Below are 22,172 nucleotides of genomic sequence, written 5' to 3'. Positions count from 1 at the left end.
CACACACACACACACCACTAAATAAATATTTAAAAATTAAACCTCTAAACAAACAAGAACCATGCAGAAAACAAAAGGAAACAGAAGGAGACAGTGGAAGAAGGCAGGGTGGTGGCGGTGCATGCCTCAGGAGGCAGAGGCAGGTGAATCGCTGTAAGTTGAAGGCCAGCGTGGTCCACAAAGCAAGTCCAGGTCAGCCAGGGCTACACAGAGAAACCCTGTACAAACCAAAACTACAATAATGTTAAGATGGCAGGGATTTAAGAGTGCATATGGCTGGATGGGACACAATGCTTCCAGGCATGTCACATGATTCTCTATGAAACAATCACAGTCTATAGTTGTCATAATACTTTCGCAAAACTCAGAATGAACAGCAGCAAGAGAAAAAATAATGACAGACTTCAGTTGATAATTATGCCAATGTTGGCTCAACTATGACGTCTGTACCATGATGATGTGGATTGCTGAGGTTAGCAAGAGCTCCCCGCCCCCTCTGTCTCTCTCTCTCTCTCTCTCTCTCTCTCTCTCTCTCTCCTATCCTCTCTCTCTTTCTGCTTATCTCTCTCTCTCTCTCTCTCTCTCTCTCTCTCTCTCTCTCTCTCTCTCTCTCTCTCTCTCCTCTCTCCTTTCTCTCTCTCTCTCTCTCCCTCCTCTCCCTCTCTTTCCCTTCCTCTACTCCCTCCCCCAACCTCTTCTCTCTCTTTTTCTTGCTCTATCTCTCCCTCTCAATCAGTGTGTGTGTGTGTGTGTGTGTGTGTGTGTGTGTGTGTTTCTGTCTGTGTTTGTGTGTTGAATGAGGAAGGTGGTTTTGTGGGAAAATTCTGTACTTTCCACTTAATTTTGCTGTGAGCCTAAAACTATCCTAAAAAAAAAAAAAAAAAAAAAAAAAAAAAAAAAACTCTGTTAAAAAATATGGCTGGGTCATCATCAAAGTATTTTTAGGCTCCTGCAGGTGCAGAAGCTGGTGAAGACAGTCAGCCATATCAGCATTCTGAAGTGCAGAATAGGGGTCACCTTCGAGCACTTCCGCACAGCACAGTGGGGATTTTCTTGCTTGCTTGCTTTCATGTTATTTTGTGGTGAAACATTGAGTCCTTTGAAGGCCCAAGGACAGAGTCAGCTAGCAGCTGTGCACCAGCTTCCTGAGGAGCCTCCCAAAGGCATGGGGACACTCAGACTCCTTGTTCCCAATACTCCTCCTGGGACCAAAATGTGGGGCAGATCTGCTGTCTCTGACTTCACGCCCTTTCCACTACTTAGTGTACACCCAGCCTCACCCATTGTTGGTACTGTCCCATTCTGTTTTGTGCATTTTGTGTTCTTCCAAAGGACTTAATTCAGACACCACGAAAGCATTCTTCCCTCTGTCCTCTGTCCTCTCAGTCTCCCTAGGTCAGTGTGGTTTTGTCTGAGTCATACACATGAATCATCTAGAGAGACTGAACACTCAGGACATCAGCAGCGGACATCCCCAGATCCCAGTTAATGGATCAGTGGACAGTGTTCAGTTCTCCATGTGACTGAGCTGAGCAGCCAAAGTTGCAAACTACAGGTCTTGCCGAGCCCTTGACGTTTCCTCAAACTTCAAAGCTCTCCTCCAGCTAGCCACAAAAGCCAAGTAAGATGACTGTATAAAGGAGAATCATGAATATAAACACATGAAAAAGTTAAACCACAATTCCATCCCAAAACCAAGGTATAGACCATCATAACTCCCATGCCATCACCTCAAGCCAGAAGATTGGACTCAGCTCCTTCCTGGCCAGAGTACTTAGGGCAAAGTTTGCAATCCCACAGGCCTTCTCCAGACTCCTTCTTAGGCTTAGATGACCACACACTCTTTACCCCTCCCTTCCTGTCTGAAAACCTATTATAATCTCTAATTTAAGATCCTACGTAAACTATCTGCCTTGCCCTTTCTGCCCCATTATCCAAGCCAAGCCAGCCACCTTAAAACCATGCTGCTGAAGCAAGTTCCTATATTCTAAAACAGTGTGTGCTGTGTAGCATATATATCTTTACTATATTAATATGTTTTTCACAAATGACTGTTGAGATATAACTGTGGAGCTAAGCAACAGATCCATAGATTCATGCCACACGGCACGTCCCACATAGGAGGTTTTATTGGGAGGAGGGTTACAGAGAGTACCTCTGGATGAACCAGGAAGAAAAAGGGGAAGAGACGGTGATCCAGCACATGCTCAGAAAGAGCACAAGTGGCTTAGGAGACAGTTGCATCTTGGCTGCTGCTGATGACATGTCCTGCTGTCGCCAAGATTCTGGGCCTGGCCGTGGATGCCTGGTGTCCTATGTCAAGTCCCCTTCAGCTGGCTGCAGAGATGCCTGGTTGCTAACATTTCCCACTTTTAGTTATTATAAGAAAAATGTGAAACTAGGAAGGAGGGTGATGATGAGGAAGGGATAGAGGGGAATCGTGTTTTTCACACTGCTTCCTGCTGACTAGCAATCTTGTCATTCTTGGGGTACACTGATCCTTACCACCAGGGCATACTGAATAGTTGTTAGAACCTGGTTCTGTGGCCAGGGGTTGAAAAGCCTATGAATGTATCTGATTAATGGTTTGGTTAGAGGTATTTTGGATTTGTCATTGGAGGAATGTAAAGAAGTTAATAAAGCAGAGTGCAAACAGCAAAATCAAAGAAATGAAGAGAGGGGACAGGAAGGGTAGAATCCACTTCCATAATGGGTTGTCAAAGGCCTAAGTGTCAAAGGCTCAAGCTGTTCCCTTCATTTCTGGAGGTCTGTCTGGAGTTGTTGGATTTTGTTTTTAACTATACCCTACTGGTTGATGTAGAAGCAGCATTCCTCTTGGAGGAAAAGGCAAAGGCCAACTTTTTCAGCTGTAAGGTCTTGGAGTCCCACCACTGCTAGGGAGTCGATTTGTCCCTGAAGAGTTGGTATTGTCTGAGCTACCTTCTTCTGGAGGTCCTGGATAAACTGGGAAGAAAACTCATGATACAAAGTTAGGGAAGTAAAATAAATAAATAAATAAATAAATAAACAAACAAACAAAGTTAGGGAAGTGACCAGTCCCATTGTCCCAGTTCCAATACCCGAGATGATTCCTGTGACATCCAGGAGAGACAAGATTTCAATTGTCCTCTTATTGTGCCGGGAAGCTATTGATTCCACAAATGGAATTGGTAAAGATTTCTCTCCATGCATCACCCCCAACTCGGTGAAGAGAAGCACCAGGGTGCAAACTCCTGACCAGCCAGCAGGCAGGCGATGGTAGACCTGAGCATCACAAAGAATCGAGGTGTTATGGACCTCAATTGGGGCTGAGATGAGGTATCGCAAATTACAGTTTTGTTGCAGTCTAAGGAACGTAACGCCCCCACAGAACCTGTCCCAGATGCCTTAAAGCAGCTCGCCATACTGAAGAGGGTGGTATGAAAAAGGTAAAAAGTCAAAGCAACACCAGGGTGAGGGCAGTCGGTGAGTGGCAAGGTAAGGTTATTTGACAGGGTCACTGTAGAAGGTGTCAGTGGCAGTTCTGAGCTGGTCCCAGGAAGAGCACAGAGCCAGCAATCTCCAAAGCAGCCAGCTTAGGAGCTTGCAGGCTGAGGTCAGAGTCTGAAGTAGGAGACGAAATGACAGGCTTGTGTTATTTAGGAGGGGAGGTGCTAAAGAGGCAATGACCTCTGAGGAGTGCTTAATTGCCTTCTCTACTTTTTCCATCTCCAGGGTTTGGGTAATTTGGGGATATATGTTCTCAGAATATGGATGGTACTTACCAGGAGTTCGAGTTTGTGGTGGTGGCAGAGTTTGCAAATGATGCCTATTTCCCACCTGAGATTCCATTGGTCCCAGATGTAGAAGAAGAGAATCTTATCTAGGTGAAGGAGCATCTTCTGTGCTGCTGCATGGATTTGGCAAGACCAGTATAGGCAACCTTCATACCTGTCTGGCCTTAGAGATTATGGAATTGTCACTCTGCTGGGACAGACAATTCCAATAGCTGTGGGGAGGTGAGAGGCTTTTAGCATGCCATAATCTGGTATGCACTGGTTACAGATCCTTCCTTTGTTGTAAATAATCCTAGCTCTCTCCAGATGGCAGCATGAGACAGGAGGATTTGAAAGGCATATTTGCAGTCCCTGTAGATATTTAACGATTGTCCCTGTGCCAATTGGAAGGTACAGGTAAGAGCTATTAGTTCAGCTTGCTGATTAGAGGTGTGGGCAGGGAGGACCTGTGCCTCAACCACCTCAGTATCTGACACTATGGCATAGCCAGCTTTTTGAGCTCCTTTGTGTACAAAGGGCCTGCCGTCTGTGTACCAGGTATAGATGGTCCGGGCAATGTGCCATCCTGTATGTGTGACAGGTGAGGTAATAGTTCCTCTAAGGTTTCAATGCAGAAATGAGATGGGAAGTAGTCAGGGTTAGGTTGGGGAAGAAGAGTTGAGATACTAAGAGGTGGGCATGGTTGGAAAGTAAGCATAGAGTCTTCCACTAGTGCTACCTCGAGAAAAAGAATCCTAGAGGAAGGTACAGTTTGTAAGCCTTAATAAGTTAAAAAGGTGGGACAGGTTGTGAGAAGAGAAGACAATAATAGATGACTCAAAAGTTAGTTTTTTTGGGATTTGTGAATGAGTTCAGCAGCAGCTAAAGAACATATGCAGGGTGGCCATCCCTGGGTTGTTAGGTCTGATTTCTCTGACAGGTATGCTACAGGTGAAAAGGAGGGTTCCAGTTGATGACCTAGTACCCCAAGGGCATATCCCTGTTTTTCTGTTATGTTGAGGGAGAAGGGATGAGTTAGGTTTGGCAGTGATCAGGTCAAGGGAACCTGGGCACCTTTAGTCATCCAGAGCCAGGCCTAGGAGGTCGGCCATAGGGTGATCTGGGAGTGATGTCCCTGTGCCGTGAGGCACTCATGGGCAATCAACAGCCCAATGTTTCTCTTGGTGACACTTTGAAAATGGTCCTGGTGGCCTATAAGGGTTAGGACAGCCTGAAGCCCAGTGCACCTCTTGCCCACATTTGAGATAGGGACCCAATGGTCCTTGAGCCCTAGGAGGCAAGAGGCCAGGTAGTTGCCAAAGCAAGTTGGATGGCCTTAGCCAGCAGTTGGTAGTTTTGCTTGTGGGCTTTTTCATCTCGTGGCATACCTTAAAAGCCAGTGCTAAGACTTCTGCCTGTGGAGTTAGGAGTCCTCTGCCCAAGGATTTAAGCTTGGCCCTAGTGTTGGGGAAAACTGTGGGAGAAGAAATAGGTCATCAGGAGTTGTCTGCCCTCTGGACTTTCCAGGTCTAGATTAGTATGCTGTAAGAGGGCCTTTGTAAGGTGCTCTAGGAATTGAGATGGGTTTTTTGGTTTTGTCCTGAATGACCTCCTGGAGTTTTTCATAATTTACTAGCTTGAGGGCAGCCTTACAGAGACCATCCAGGAGACAGGTTATAAACTGATCTCTTCTAAAATACCCTCCAAGATATTATAATTCCATTGGAGGTCCTAGTTGAGCACCTCCTCAGCTCCAATCCAGTGCATCATGTTCGTTTGATGTACTTCATCTGCATGTGTTCTAGCCTGCTTCCAAACTTGCCTGTGTTCCTCAGATAGATAGATAGATAGATAGATAGATAGATAGATAGATAGATAGATACAGATAGATATAGATGTGTGTGTATCATACAAATCATAGGACTATAGGATTAAGTGATATGTTGATAGTGAAAGTAGAATTAAAGGTGTATCAGTCTCTTTTCTATTTGGTAGAGTTCAGTTAGTGAGAAGGGAACATGCACCCTAACTAAGCCATCCATGCTGGCCACCTCCTGAAAAGGAAGAACTGAGGCTGGTTTAGGTTGAGTAGGGGAAAAAGGGGGTTTTCTATAGATCGAGAGAGGGTAGCAAGGTGGGAGTCTAAAAGCTGCTGGTGGGCTGAAAGTAGACATGCAAGTAGGATGATCACAGTGCCTGTTTCTAGAGGTACAGAGGCTTAAGAAGCCAGAAAGGGGAAGGAAGAAGGTGGAGAGGGGGAGGAAGAAGCTATGGGTTAATGGCAGAGGGGCGGGGGGTTCATCATCAGGGTCAAAAGTAGTGGAGGATTCTGGTTTGGTTTGGTTCTGTTTTTCAAGACAGGGTTTCTCTGTGTAGTAGCCCTGGCTGTCTTGGACTCTCTTTGTAGACCAGGCTGGCCTCAAACTCACAGAGATCCACCTGTCTCTGCCTCCTGAGTGCTGGGATTAAAGGTGTGTGCGACCACGCCCCACTATAGCAGAGGATTCTTGAGGTTGAGGCTTTTTATAGCTAGAAGGAATTGAGTGGGGGAACAGGAAGAATGGAGGGAAAGTTTAGAGAGAATAAAAAAGGCTTGGACATAGAGAACCTCCTGATTCATTATCTAAGGGATATTTAGGCCAAGTTTTGTTGCTGAGGCATGTGAGCCTAGAAGTCCTTAAAGCGGGCACCAGGTGTAAGTGTTTAAAATTCTCCAGAAGGCATCCCAGAGGGGAACCGGGAGGTATGGATGAGGGAGCCATTCCCATAGGTGAAGGGAAAAGTCAGTTAAGTTGCAAATCTGACCTTGGGCATCCCCAAGGGTGCAGGTGAACTAGGAACAAAAGGTACAGGCTGGTCCAGTGAGTCATCACAAGCTCACTTGGTACCCAGGACTGGCACCTGAGTTGACAGGATGAGTACAGTATAGGCACAAGAAAGAAAGAGAGGCCTTTAATCCCAGCACTCGGGAGGCAGAGGCAAGCAGATCGCTGTGAGTTCGAGGCCAGCCTGGTCTACAAAGCAAGTCCAGGATAGTCAAGGCTACACAGAGAAACCCTGTCTTGAAAAAATGAGAGGGGGGGAGGGAGGGAGGGAGGGAGGGAGGGAGGGAGGGAGGGAGGGAGGGAATGAATACCACCTAAGGGATGGACCAAGATGAAGGTCAGCAAGTAGGACCAGCTGGAGTCATGAAGACCTTGTTGTGACTGGGGGTATCTCTCAAAAGGTGCCAGAGAGGTGCAGGTCAGTCTTTCAGATCCAGAGAAGTGTTTATTCTGACCAGGAAGGGGAACTCACCAATCCACCCAGTGTTGCATGCAGGAAAGTAGGCCTGTAAGCAGTCTGACCAGGTTATAGTGGCATGACCTCAGCGGTGGGAATAGGGTTCCAGAGGCATGGCTCTGACAGCCTAAGCCTATCTGAGTCACAACACCAGAATGTTGGGATTTAACGGTGGAGCTAAGCAACAGATCCACAGATTCATGCCACATGGTAGGTTCCACATAGGAGGCTTTAATGGGGGCGGAGGATGGGGGGGGGGCAGTTACAGAGAGTGTCTCCAGGTGAAATGGGAAGAGAATGAGGGGAAAGGGAATGAGGTGACCCAGCACATCCACAGAAAAAGCACAAGTGGCTTAGGGGACAGTTGCATCTTAGCTGCTGGTGATGACTTGGCCTGCTGTTGCTGAGTTTCTGCGGGGCCTTGGATGCCTAGTGTCCTGATTTCAAGTCCCCTGCAGCTGGCCACAGTGGTGCCTGGTTGCTAACTGTGAACCTCTCAAACAGATGTGCTCCTAAGTCCCTGTCATCCAGTTCCTGTGACTCTCCCACCTCTCCAGTCCCACTCCTCGCCATTCTCTTCCTGCCCTTGAAGACATCCAGGCAGATACTTTAATCCTGGGCACACACCTCTCTGAGATCCAGACACCACTATACTTGGTAGATTCCTTTCAGGAAACATTTGCTTGGCTACACGTGGTTTCATCTGTAATACCACTCTTTGCTGAAGCTGCTCCCTCTGACACAAAGGTTCCCTCCAGCGTTGTCACTCAGCAGACATTTCCAGCAGCTACAACTACAGAGTGTGACCAGCTCACAGACTAGATATTCCTCTAAGGTCTCAGTTCATCCTCCATGCCAGCTTCCTAGTCACAAATGTCGTCGTTGGGAAGCCAGGCGCCATCACAACATCCTCTCTTTCCTCAGAATTAATCAGCAGATTAATGGACCAGAAACTATGTGCTTTCCAATCTATTTCCTCTTAACCTGAAGCTTCTTGGAAGCTTATAGTTCAGAAGTGGACTCTGCTCTATCCTTAGCTCAGGTTAGATTACCTAGCATCTGGTTACACTGTGACAAATCTTAATACAATTTGCTCATGGCCTGTGAGCCCAGATATAGTAAGGTAAAGAAGCCTGGCCCAAGTGAACTGATGACCTTGAAAGAAAAAAAAAAAAGTCAAGTCACTTTCCAAAGAGAAGAAACATAGTTTTTATTAGTGAAAGAGCACATGGCTGAAGTCAGACAACTAGTCAATATCCCATCTTCAGACCTCTCAAAATAAGCACACAGCTGTCAGAAAAGGACTGTTGCTTCATAAGATGTGGGAAGTTTCATAAATTTAAATGTTTAGTCATGATGGGCATGAAGGTGCCATGCACTTGTAATCCTGGTTCTTGGGATGCAGAGGCCAGAGGATCTCTGTGATACCAAGGCCAAGCTGATCTACATAGGAGTTCCAGGCAAGCTGGGGCTACATAGTAAGGTCCAATTCCAAAAAATAAAAAATAAAAATAAATAAATAAAAAAGAGTATAATTGTTAAGTATTGTAGTGCAGTATTCCACTACCAGTTACAGATAACAGAGTCAATGGTTTCTTGAAAGTTCAAAAACTTCAAGATTAAAAGAAACTCAATAAGATCAACAAGACTGATGTATCTATGGGAATATTAACAAAATTCACCTAGGATCTTTCTAGCGATCCTCTCAATTGATGATTTTTTTCTATAGCATAACAAAATGACAAACACCAACTATAACAGAAGGAAACATGGTTATCTTAAGGACAAAACAGACAACACACAAATATAGATTTGTGGTTGTAATAATATTAAAAATCATTGACTCAACTCTAACTCAACAGTGGCTATTACTATAAAATCTGGTAGGGTAAGGAATGTTTTTCACTGCTCAAAGATTTTTCATAATTAACCTTTCATGGCAATGACCACCAACGTAAATGTGGAAACGATAACAGCAAATGGATGGGAAACAGACATAGAATGTTACCCTATTCTTACCACCGACAGTACTGCCCTATATATGACATGTTTCCACTGGGTCCCCTGCCCCTGCCCACACATTGTTCTACAGAAAGTCACTAGTCACCATGTCCTTGAGTTCAAGCAAACGTTGGAAATGCTAGGTGGGAAAGACAGATTCCCAGATCCCTTCATGTCTCTAGGAAGTCTGCAGAACAGGCAGGCAGGCACCTTAAGCTCAGAGCCCTGCAGCCACCAGGCAGGGATGAGAAAGGAGGCAGGAAGGAGTGTGGGAATGGATGGCCCCATCTAGTGGCCGCACCACGCTAGAACTCAGGGCTGATCTTGACAAATCTTTCTAGAAAAGCTACAAATCAGGCTGTCATTAGGATGTGTAATTGTCTCAAATTTAAGATACAGAAAACTGTTTCTTAATCATTTTGGAGCAGAGGAGGGAAGCCTTTTTGGCTACTGTGGGCTGAGTGTCTCTGAACTGGGGTCCTGGATTGCTCAGGTTGAAAGGGAAATTAACACCATCTTTCTTGCCAGTCTGCTCTTGTCAATAACCAAATTGCAATGAAGATAACAATAACAGCCTTGTCAACTCTTAGAAAGACCAGATATTTCATTGATTGAACAAAATGATTCACTGTGAAGGAGCTGATGTCTTTCTGAAATAAATGTAAATATAAACATGCTGTGAAGACAATCACAAATTTAGAACTCTAAAGGAAACCAGTGATAGTCCCAAACTCTGTCCACCTGGAACAGGACTTCTCTCAGGCAGAGATCCTGTGTCCTGCTCTCTCCTTTCCCCTTCCATTGCTGTGTTGCCTCCTTCTAGCACCCACTTCAGAACTCAGTGGGTAAACATAGGAACAGTGAGCATTGGGACAGCAGTGTAGGGGAAACAGCACTAATGAACTCAATCCCTTGGTCAATCATTTTCTTCCACTGCTGTCTTCCTGGTCCATACTCACCATGGTAACATCTCCAGATATGACACGCCCATGCTTATCCTAAGATCAACCACATAATAATGTCATATTTTCAGATCTTTGAGAAAGTATGACCATGTATGGTGATGGCGTTAGAGTCTCTTCTATTTGTGATTAAGAGGGAAATTAGAACCTCCATGTTCCCATGATTTTACTCCTTGGGGAGGATAGGGAAAGTGATATTTCAAGTTATAATAAAATATATAAAACATGATCATGAAAAGTTTCTAAATTCAGGATGCCCCTCCACCAACCCTCACTTTTATTTTATTCTTTTACTTTTAGTTCCTATTCCTCTCTTGTTAATGGTTTTAACAACCAAGACAGAAGTCTATTTCCTGTATTACCAATGTTTACATTGACTAAAAGAAACACTAAATTCTAAAATGTTCACATTTGAGAGACTGGGCTGCAGGGAGTGGAGACACGGAGGCGGTGTTGATATGAGAATTAGGACAGTGTTAACCATGAGGTTGAGTATAACCAGCTCCCCTGAGCCCAGAGAACCAACACAGAAAATAGTCCCAGAGCTGGAAAGAGCGTTTGGCTCTGTGAAATCAGTCGCACTCTCTGTCACCTCAGGCAGAAGGCTTCACAGAGGGCCACTGTGACCCATTCCGCAGCTCAGGGCCTGCCTTCAATAATGTAGATGTTCTCTTCAGCTCGGGCATGCACGACCACTGTGTTTGGCAAAGCTCCCGTCTTAGACACACAGAAGGGAAACACGCTGCAGAGAAAGAGAGGGATGTTGAAGAACAAGAGGTCACTTTGCAGGTCTGAGCGGAGATTTCATCTATGATGCAGACTCAGGACGCCAGGAGCCCCACACCCAAAACCTATAACTGACCAGAAGCACACAGAAAAGACTGTATAACAGGCATCACACTAACTCTAACCTTGACCATGACCCTGACCCAAACCCTAGCATAAGCCTGACCATGACCCTAACCCTGACCCTGACCCTAACACTAACACTAACTCTAGCCCTAACCCTAATCCTAACCTTGACCCTGCCGCCTAACCCTAATCCTAACTCTAACTCTCTCTCTCTCTCTCTCTCTCTCTCTCTCTCTATATATATATATATATATATATATATATATATATATATATATATATATATATATCCTTCAAATTACTCATGTAAGGGAAGACAAAAGTGGAAGGCAAAAGAAGCAGCTATCTAACATCAAATCGAGCAAGGTATCTCATGAAGATGCGCATTCTGGAACCGGGCTAAGAGCTAGATGACTGTCTATGTACACTGGACTGTGACACTTTAGTAAGGGTTAAGCGTGCCTGGTGACTGGAGCGATATCCCCAGAACCCATGGAAGGAAAGACAGAAGGAAGGAACCAGCTCCACAATCTTGTCCTTGGTCTTCCACAGGGACATGGCACATCACCCCCCACTACACATACACCATGCACAAAACAATACAAAGTTGACTTTTTTTTTAACACTGGGTTTTAAAACCTACATAGTAGATGTATCCTCTAACATTAAGTATAGAGTAGAAAGACATTTAAACAACATAGCAGTGCCTTATCACAAGGGCTGGTGTCTGTGCCATAATTTCATGGACTGCCTGTATGACACACCTTGAATACATCAATGCACAAAATCATCAGGCATTAAACTAAAAGGAATTAATTTTAGGAGAGGACTGCTGGTATTTATGGCTAGTCCATCCCAACAGCTGTGGGAGGTGCTTCACTTGGGGAGCTCATTGGGTGCCCCTGGTGATCAGGGTAGACACAGTGGACTGATACTTGAGCTTCCTAGGACTCATGAAGAACAAATCAGAGGAGAAAACACATTAACGTTAACTCGGTGGGTGACGTTAGGACATGGTGGAGTTTGGTCATTTGTACACAGCAGCCACATCTGCTACTGAAGTGTAGAACCAGAATGAACCTCTCTAGTCAGCCGCGTGAAGAACTTGCCTGTGCGGACAATTCTGAATAACAAGAAGACAAAGCTTCACTCTGTCTGGGACAGTAACACATGTAGGCAACAGCGTAGGGTCAAGACACTCAGAGGTCTCAGTGCAACAAAACAGACAGAGTGAGTCATGAGGAAGTGCCGGAATGTGATAAGTGGTATATAGTATGGCTTCCTGGCTTTCTTTCTTGCTTTTTACTTTCATCCCCGTGTTATTTATTTATTTATTTTATTTGCTTATTTACTTATTTATTTGTTCATTTGTTTTTGTCAGGCTCCCACTATTTTTTCCTGGCTACCCTGTGACTCCCTATTATAGAATAGACTGGCCCCAAAGTCACAGATATCCACCTGCCTTTCCCTGTTGAGTGTTGGTTTTAAAGGTATGAGCAGCCACCACCCCTGGCTTTCTTATTTAACTCGAGTGTTTCTAGAAGACTGGGCTGGCTTGAATTTATAGTTCCTCTGCCTTAGCATATGGACTGCTGAGATGACAGGTGTGTGCAATATCACCCATCTTCCTCCCTCTTTTTCTAGTTGTGTTTTCTTCAAATTTCTTTAAATTAAGAGATTAAAAAGTACTCTTTGGCTGGGAACAGTGGAGCACTCCTACAATCTCAGCACTCAGGCAGGAAGAGGCAGAACGGTCTCTGTGAGTTGGAGGCCAGCCTGGTCAGATGGCAGCCCCTTGGCTATAATACATCTGCTTCAATTTATATTATATTTCATTTAGCAGTTGGATTTATAAGCATGGGCTCCTAAGGCTGAAGACTGTGGAGTATAACCTCATATGCTCCTTCATATTTATGAACCTGTTTACTAATCTGTAGGATGAGACTAACAGTAGTTCCTACCTACTAGATTTACTATTGTGAAGAGGAAGTTATGACTGAGAGATAATGAGATCTATCTGTATGAAGCCCCTATGGTGGCCAGCACTGTTCAAGATACAGTCTATGGACAGCTCTCGTGACTAACATAGCCACAGAGAAGCCTATGGATGACAGGCTGAAGGACATGGATTTTGACAGAAAGGAATGGCCCTTTTTATAGCCAAGTTTTAGGCAAATGATGAAAACTAGCTGGCTTCAGCCCAGTGCAGATAACCATGGCCACAGAGGAGATTCCAGGGGACTGACACTGGGGAGACGAAAAGAGCTTCCCAAGTACATAAACAGAGGAGCCTACAAGGCAGACACTAGTGTGGTGACTGAAGGGGAACCAGTGTGGAGCTGTGGGGACACTGGTCATACCACACTCCCTGCAGCCTCAGGAATTGTCTCCTTCTGAATCTTCTGCTCCCTTGGGGCTCCCTCAACAGCCCGTCAATAGACCAGGCCATCACCAACTTACTTGCCTGAAACAGCCTGTCTACTAGCCTATATGCTCTTCATCAGTTTTTAATAAACTAGGACTTCAATGAAAGAAAACACTGAACGAAACAAGAGTGAATCAAAACAACTCATTCATTGCCAGCTCCAGGAAGCAAAACTCACAGTTTAGCATCTGCCTATAAGAGATTAGAGTTCTAATCCTGATCTTAAGGTATCTTCAGGTCTTGTACCACAATAAATGTAGACACACACAGAATGCAGAAAATATCTCTGAGAAGTGAGGGTATGAAGGACGGGACTCATTTAACTACATTTTGGTATTCAAGGTGCAGAAAGGGAGAGGAACTTTGTGAAACACAGCTGTAATCCCAGAACTAAAGAGCTGAGGTAGGGGCACTGAGAATTCTAGCCTGGCCTAGGCTACATGAAAATTTCAGGACAGTGTGAGCCACATAGTGAGACCTTGTCTCAGATCACCCCATAAGTCAATAAATCAATCAGTAAAGGATGATTTACTCAGAGAAGAGAACACAGAGAGAAAAATCTCAAGACTGTTAGTTAAAAAATAACACAATCCACAGCAGCTTACCTTAAAGACCATGACTTCTTTTTCATAAGCATGTGTCCTAAAATGGGGTAGGAGGTGGTGAGAAAAGTTGAAAGGAAGATTGAACATGTCATCAGAAACACTCATGTGTTTTCTTCTAATCAGGATACTGTTTCTGTTTTTAGCTGAACCATCCCTGGTAGCCTTGGGTAATGCCTTCCTTGTTTCACAGGGAGGATCTTCTTATTCTCTGTTTGGTATATTCAGCCACCTAGCCTAATTTGCTAGAATGAAATAGGGAAACTATTGCTCGCAGAAAGAAACAAAGAAGTCTAGATTTTTTTAATGGGCCTCTAGAGAACAAGTTCTTGAGGGGAGAATAAAGAACTTTGGACTGAGGAAGGGAACACATGTTCTAAGTGATCTTCCCTATTAGACACAATCTGATATGTATCCCAGGCTAGCTACTGACTTGTAGAGTGCTGAGATGGTAGCCACATGCCACTAGAGACACTTTCATCATCCTTTTGGATAGGCATGTTTTAAATAATTGAAATCTGACAGGCATAGTCTTGTTTCCCACTCTCTGCCCAGTCATGTGAAAAGGTCAATAAGGAGCTCATGGGCGGGGTCTGGAAGTGTCCATGGCTGAGGTTCTTACACGGAGAATGAATTACAGACAGGAGCACCTCGTGCAATTGCACAGACTCTCCTGGAAAGTGCCATGCAGACCTGCCTGCCACCTCCAAATAGTCTGTCACATAGTCAGGTGACTTTCCCACCAACATTGAGATTTCTTTGTCTACCAAATACGTTCCCAAAAGTTCGATCATATCATGGAAGACAAATTAGATTCCAAGGGTAGGAGAGGAGAGAGCGCATCATAGGACTTACGGTGGCCTTAACATTTCAAGCCTATGCAAAATCTGTTGTGTTATACTGTGTAATTTCCTTTAGAGAAAATATAAATAAGATTTCCCTTTTGATGGCATTAACTGAAAGAAAAAGGATGAGGTTAAGAAACAACAGTGTTGCCTCCTCCTGCAGCTTATTCCTGGGAGGCTAACCAACAGTTGCAAATCCCCTTTAGCTGACTAGCAAGATCTTTGCCAGCCTGGACTACATGAGATCAAGTTGCATAAAAACTAAAAACAAAACAAAACAAAAGCAGGAAAAAAATAGATTTAGCTGGGAAAAAAAAACCTCACTAGTGTATAAACTCTGTGAGTTTTACAGAACAGTGCCTTTGGAGACTTAGTAGCAATGGTTTAAAATCTCTAAGCTCTCACCAAGTTCCAGAAGTCACCTGCAGTCCTAACAAAACCCTTGGGGAGTGGATGAGTTACCATGTGCATCTTGGGGCTGGGGATATGGAAGTCATGTAAATCCAAAGCCCCCATGGCATGTGCACTTGCTTAAATGCAGTCAGAGAGGCTGAGAACCTTGGCTCTCCTTCCTTGAGGACAGTCGTGACATCACTTACTGGTGACAACTGCGGTGCTCAGAAGCAGCAGCAGCATCAGGGCAGCAATGGAGATGCCAACATAGAAGCCCTTAGCTATGTTCCAACGCGGCTTCTGTACAGGGATCGCTTCCTAAGGAAACAATAAACAACCGTAGTAATGAATAAACAGCGGTGAACCGAAGGGGCACCAGGGAGAGGAACAGAAAACATGCTGGTTCTTAAACCCAGACCTTCACCTTCCCGGCCTGTGGACGGCCTGGCACCTGCAATAAGACCCAAGGATCTGAGGTGGTGATGGGCAGTGGAACTCAGAAACGTGTGAACTCAAAGTGTCTTTGACGATGATGCAAAGGTCTTCTATGTTGTTCAAGGTGAGTACATGTGTGTAACCTTAGTCAAAATTCTACCCACATGTTTAATGTGGGTTTATAAATCATGTATGTATGTGATTGTGTCTGCCTATCCTTTCTCCTTCATCTGCACAAACTCTCTTCAGTCTTCTCATGAGACAGAGTTCAGGAAGTTGATCTACTGATTCAGGCATGTGCTGCTGGTGATAGGCATGGGGTGCACACCCCCATCTCAGAGCCTGAGAGGTGGAAGCAGGAGGATTAGGAGTTCCAGACCCTTCCCAGGTACATAGATATTTCAAAACCAGATGAGTTACATGGGATTCTGTCTCGAACGTGTAAATAAGCAAACATGTGAGCCAGCACTGTGTCCACCCCACACCATTTTCAGTGCACCTATGTCTGACAGGCTCAGAACCAAGATTCTTCTACTACTGACTTTAACTCAATTCTAAGTTATTTGTCCTTGCTGCTAACCAGGACCCTTTCACAGGCGCCTGAGGGCATGAACAACCTTGGTACGCAGTGATCCTTTGTGTGGTACCTAACCATAAGTCTGGTCCCTCAGCAACGTGTCCATGATGGTTTCTAGTATTTAACTAGTACACACACATTCTTCCCTTTTCTGCCAGAGCACTGGCTGCTAGTGTCAAATACGGTGTTACACTTTTTAGTCTCATCTGGGAAGGTGACACAGGCCTGTAATCCCTGTCCTCCATAAGATGAGTCAGGAAGATCGTGAGTTCTAGGCCAGCCTGAGCTATTGCAATGAGATGATGTCTCAAAGGAATGGGCAGTTGTGTTGGGATCTGCACCTATAACTTTAGTACTTGGGAGATAGAGGCAGCAGGATCTGGAGTTGAGGGTTATCCTCAGCTGTGCAGCTGGACTACATGAGACCCTGTTTCCAGAAACAAACAAAAGAAGCCTACTAACAGAATTTGTGTTGGGTTCTGACTGTCAGTATGTAAGGCCATTTGTCTCTATATAGATGTCTCTACCTTGTCTTGAATGTTGCTACTGTTGTTGACATTGGACGGTTTTTGTCAGTTCAAACCCAAGGCCTTGCAAGGGTACTGCTAGTTTCAATAATCAAATAATCCTCACAACTCCATAGCTGGCTTTTTTTTTTTTTCTTACCTCAACCTCCATTTCTCCTGTGCTACTTACACATATACAAACCTTGTTTCTTCCTAGAGCCAGGAGGGTTAAAAAAAAAAAACTCTATTGATAATTTATTTCCACTTTTTGTAGAGATAGAACTCTGGTACGAGTCCTGCAACCTTACCTTTTTCTCAAGCTTAGTATAGAGAAAATCATGCAAAATTGAGACTGTCGAAGGCCTTAATACTCTATGTGTAGGTTTGTGTGTGTGGAACAAATCACCAGATACTTCTATAGAAAGTGGTCAGTGATAGAAAAACATTATTAGGGGTCTCTAAATTAACTTCTTGAATTCAAATATCCTTTGTAAGCATGAAGTGCTTCATTTTAATTTCTTTTTCTTTCTTTCCTTTCTTTCTCTTTTTTTTTTTTTTTTTTTTTTTTTTTTTTTCTTTTTTTTTTTTTTTTTTTTTTTTTAGTTTCTCCAGACAGGGTTTCTCTGTATAACAGCTCTGGTTGTCCTGGAACTCACTCTGTAGTCCAGGCTGGCCTTAAACTCACGGAGATCCGCCTGCCTCTGCCTTCCAAGTGCTGGGACTAAAAGCATGTGCCACCACCGCCCTGCCTTAACTTCATTATTTTTATATATTTGTGAATTTATTTATCTACAGTTTTGAAGACAGGATCTCATAATGTAGTCCAAATTGCTTAATGGTCCAGGCTGGCCTCCAACTTCTGATCTTATGCTAACTTCCTGAGTTGTACAAATAAGCAATATACCACGATATCTGACTATTTTTCATTTCATTTCTTTTCTTTTTTTTTTTTTTACTCAAATGCCTATGAACTAATTTTACAGACAAAAATCTTTAAATATAAACTGTTTGCTGAAAGATACACCAGTGACCTTGCCTAATATCTAGGGAAGAATGTACTTACAGTGTAATTCTTCCAAGAGTCCTCTGAGGAAGTCACAGCATTATTCCAATCTGCTCAACAATAAGAACAATTCTAATTAGAAGATTCTAAATAGAAGAATGTTGGGTTTCCTCATTTTTACTATGTCTGTAAATATTTCCCACAAGGCCATGTGTCTTATACCTTGTGAGGCTTAGCATTTAATATGGCAGGAAAGTCTCTGAGCACCAAGTTTGAACGTTCAGCTATTCAAAGTATTTTTTAAATGTCTATTTAGCAACAAGGAATATATCATTTTTATTGTTTCAATGTGTCTGAATAAACACAGTATCCTCTTTCCAATGAGTGTCTGGCATATATAAGGATGATAACTTCCTGATAAGAATCCCCTTAATTGAACTCACAGATGAAGGAAACATCAGATGACTACACATTTCCAACTTCAGCAAATGAGTCAGTAACTCATCCATGGTCTCTAAACACAGGCCATTAGCCCAGCCTCCAAAGCACCAAAAACTATGCTGAAAAGCTCTTTTAGTCCCAAGAGGCCCTCACAATTCTACAGTGTGTGCAGCTGCCTGGAACAAAGTGGATTTCCTCACAAAGCCTGTACTCTAAAGTCACAGTTAAAACCTAGAGCCCTCTGCAAACTCACTGTAGCCCAGTCCTTTGGGGTCCTGCTGCTTGAATCTACCTGCAGGCCAACGAGAGGTGAGGGAAATCAATACCTCCCATCAGATGACTCTGTCCAAATGACCTGTGTGGGTTTTTTTCTGCTTGTCAGAATTGAGTCTTACCTCAGGGATGGATGGTTTTAGGAAGCTTTGAGACTCTCTTGAACAGCTGTATTTTCAGCTGTCAATGTAGAAAGTCTGTACCTGAACTTGCTTTCAGGATGACTAGCTTTTCCTCATCCTTAAGTTAACTTACTACCCATTAATATTAAACCTAAACTCTTACTTGTAAGCAATTTAAAATATGAACTACATGCCCTCAGGCCAAATCATGAGCATGCTAAATCCTCTCGTAAAGCCTTCAAATTTGATATGTGTTTTTTCATTTCTACAAAGGGTATATTTTGCACTATTCTTTTTCTTTTTGGGGGGAATGGGTGGGTTGTTTGTTTGTTTGTTTGTTTCAATTCAGAGTTTCTCTATGTAGCCTTGGCTGTCCAGGACTCTCTTTGTAGACCAGGCTGGCCTCGAACTCACAAAAATCTGCCTGCCTCTGTCTCCCACAATGCTGGGATTACAGGTATGCACCATCATGCCCAGCACGTTTTGCATTTTTTTCATGCTACATGAATGAATTAAAAGATCCTTAAAGCAAAATTTCAGAAGGCATCCAGTGCCTCTGTAAATGGGTACATTATGATGTCTTTTCAGCGAGATGGGAAATCAGAAGAAACCCTCCAAACATCCATGCCCACAGCAGGAAGCCTGACTCTGGAGTTAGAAGAACCAGCTTTCATTTCAAGTGAATAGGACATTGTCTGAGCCACTTTCTATCTTTGTAACACCCACCATGAACTTTCTGACTCTGTGTCAGTCCTGTGACTGTGAAATAGGGACAGATCCCAGCTATAGCAGACAGTTGTCTGAGAATCAAACACTGCATCATAAAGCATGTAATATGCTGCCCAGTGCTCAGGAGACTCTAAATGTTAGCTTCACTGAAGTACGGCCTCAGATGTATGGCCCAATTTCAGACTAGAAATGAAGGGTCTTGAGGGCACCTACCATGACCTTAGTTCTCAGCCACTCCCCCTCCTCAACTTCTTTTTTTTTTTTTTTTTTCCACAATCAGAAAGTCATGCCCAGCTGGCCCAGATTCCCATGATGTCATCAGCTATTCTAGATCAATGATCCACCTTATTCGGCTAGAAACGACTCCCCTGGGAATCTGATAAAGGGAGATGGGAATCATCCATCTTCAGTGTTTACACAGAAGAGAGGGAATGTAGCTTAAGACTGGAAAATCACAGCCCCTGTGAAGCTGCTATTTGGGATCCAGTTCAGAGCCCTTCACCTGTGTTACACTTCTGACTTGACATAATGTCTGTGGGTCCTACCGCCTCCTATAAGAAGGACTCTGGGTCCTGATTCACATGAGTTTTACCTGGTTTAGTCTGCATATGTGCTGGTGTTGGAGGAGTAGAGTTAGAGACTCTGGTTGATGTTGGTACATGTATGGGTCTTGTTGAAGTAGTCGTGGGTCTTTCTGTAGTCGTGGGTCTTGTTGTAGTTGTGAGTCTTGCTATAGTTGTGGGTCTTATTATAGTCGTGGGTCTTGTTGTAGTTGTGGGTCTTGTTGGAGGGATTGTGGGAATTTCTGAATTTGAAAATCAAGATGAAACAAGGATCAGTCAAGCAAGAAGAGAGCAGTGAGAGGCTGTGCCAGGCAGAGGCTCCTCTCTTGAACCTCTTTTCTTTGTGCGAGACCAATTAGGATGTGTCAGGTCAGAGCAGTAGAAACGGGCTCACCAATAGGAGGCAGCCACACTGACAATGTGGATGTGAACAGAGCCCATGTTCCTATAGAAACACTTGACAACTGACAGGTGTCAGATCCTCGGCTCTCTCTAAGCATCTCTGTGAGACAGAGAAGATGGAGAGGCTGGGACTCGTCAGTGGTGACTGACTTCATCCAGTTTCCAGGCCCAGCACCCTCATTTCAGTCTGTCCTGAGAGGACACGCCATTCAGCTCTGCTTCTTAGCACAGAGATCCCACACAAGGCCCAACACAAAGCAATCTGCATGTTTGGATAAAGGGTGGACACTGTCTTCTATGGGTTCTTCCAGTCTAAGGGAGACAAGGTGAATCCAAAAACTGCTTGATGCCAGGAGTTTCAAAATTAAAATCTTTCCTAACAATTTGGAAGATTTGCATAAAGATAATACCTTATGGGTGGAATGCAAGTATAAACATGGATTGATATAGCATTCATATGCTTACATTTCACATACATAGCTTAAAGGTAAGATTATAAACTGTGGAGAATTCTGCATATGATAGTTTTGTAGCGTTGAGTTTCCCAGGTGTATTATCAAGTCTGTGCTCAAAAGGTTTCAGGTTTTGGAGCGATGCAGACTCAGGATGTTTGAACTAGGCATGCTCAACCTGCAGCTCCCAAACCAACAGCATCAGATATGCTGTGAGCATCCAAACAGCTACTGACGGTCTCAGTGTGCAGAGTCAGAACTGGAACTAAAGCAACGTCCTGATGAAAGGAAACAGTCAGCCAAGCACTTACTCTTGTTTTGTGTCAGCAGACATATGTCCCCTGTAAGTGATCTACCTCTATCTTAACAAAATAAAATCCTCAGGAATGAGAAATAATTGCTTCAAAATCTCTTCTTTGTGTGGGATACAGTGTAATTCCTTAACACAGTAAGTTTTTATCTTGAAATAAAGAAAAAAAACTGCAGTGTTTGTACTGTGTGTAGGGAAGTGGTGAAGTAAAGAACCCCGCTCCCCATCTAAATTTAATTTATTCATTTACTTGTCTGTTTTGTGATATCACGTATGTGGATGTCAGGGGCTAACTGTTCTCTCCTTCCACCATGTGAGCCCAGGGATTGAACTCAGGTCATCAAGCTTGGCAGTGGGTACATTTACCCACTGAGCCAGCTCACTGGCCCTCAGGCACCTTTCCTGTAGAGGGTCAGATAGTGGGTTTGGTTCAGAGACCTAAAAACAGGTGTTCAGTAGCAAGCCCTCACATCAATCAGTTTGAGTCATCATTGAGAACCTAGCAAGGAGTGGGTATGGCTGTGCTGCACTGAATCTTTTCACACCAGTGAGAGGGTCTGTTGTATCCTGGCCTGGCCCTGGGCTGATCCGATCTAGAGTATGGGCAGGACAGTACACGTTTTTTAGTGTAGGGAAAAGGCAAACATGTAAAAATCTAGTCAGAGATCACTGTAAGAACAGAACCCAAGAAAGAAGCAGCCAGCTCGGGAGCTTTTCTTTTCTTGCTCTGGGAAATTTTCTGTTTTGTTTTGTTTTTCGAGACAGGCTTTCTCTGTGTAGCTTTAGCTGTCCTGGACTCACTTTGTACATGGGGCTGGCCTCAAACTCACAGAGATCAGCCTGCCTCTGCCTCCCAAGTGCTGGGATTAAAGATATGTGCCATCACTACCTGGCTGCTCTGGGCAATTTTTTTCTCTCAGGTAGAAGGGAAAGTACGAAGGAGATGATGAGGGTCCTGGGACAGCTAAAGAGGAAGCTCAGTGTGTTTTAAATCATGAGAAGATGTAAAGACTTGGTTGTTGGGGCTGCAGCAGTAAAGAGCACTGACTGCTCTTTCAGAGGACCCAGATTCAATTCCCGGCACCCGCACGGCAGGCAGCTCACAACTGTCTGTAACTCCTCTTTCAGGGGATCTGACACCCTCACACAGACATACATGCAGTCAAAACACCAATGTACATAAAATAAAAATAAACAAATTATTTTTTAAAAAAGACTTGGTTGTTAGAGAACAAAACGGAT

General features: G+C 43.9%; 1 protein-coding gene across 1 annotated transcript in view; it reads right to left on the bottom strand.

Moving 5' to 3' along the window:
- Positions 1-10,639: 10,639 nt before the first annotated feature.
- The window catches only part of LOC127207879 (hepatitis A virus cellular receptor 1 homolog), a 17,510-nt gene continuing 5,977 nt past the window's right edge, over positions 10,640-22,172 (bottom strand). The window contains exons 3-7 of the mRNA XM_051167260.1: positions 19,796-20,008; positions 17,699-17,748; positions 15,324-15,435; positions 13,883-13,919; positions 10,640-10,742 (exon numbers count right to left, since the gene is read on the bottom strand). Of these exons, the coding sequence (XP_051023217.1) occupies positions 10,640-10,742; positions 13,883-13,919; positions 15,324-15,435; positions 17,699-17,748; positions 19,796-20,008 (515 nt within the window). The remainder of the gene's footprint in view (positions 10,743-13,882; positions 13,920-15,323; positions 15,436-17,698; positions 17,749-19,795; positions 20,009-22,172) is intronic.

This window comes from Acomys russatus, chromosome 25 (assembly GCF_903995435.1).
Source record: "Acomys russatus chromosome 25, mAcoRus1.1, whole genome shotgun sequence".
Lineage (NCBI taxonomy): Eukaryota > Metazoa > Chordata > Mammalia > Rodentia > Muridae > Acomys > Acomys russatus.
This window is presented reverse-complemented; position numbering and strand designations above follow the sequence as displayed.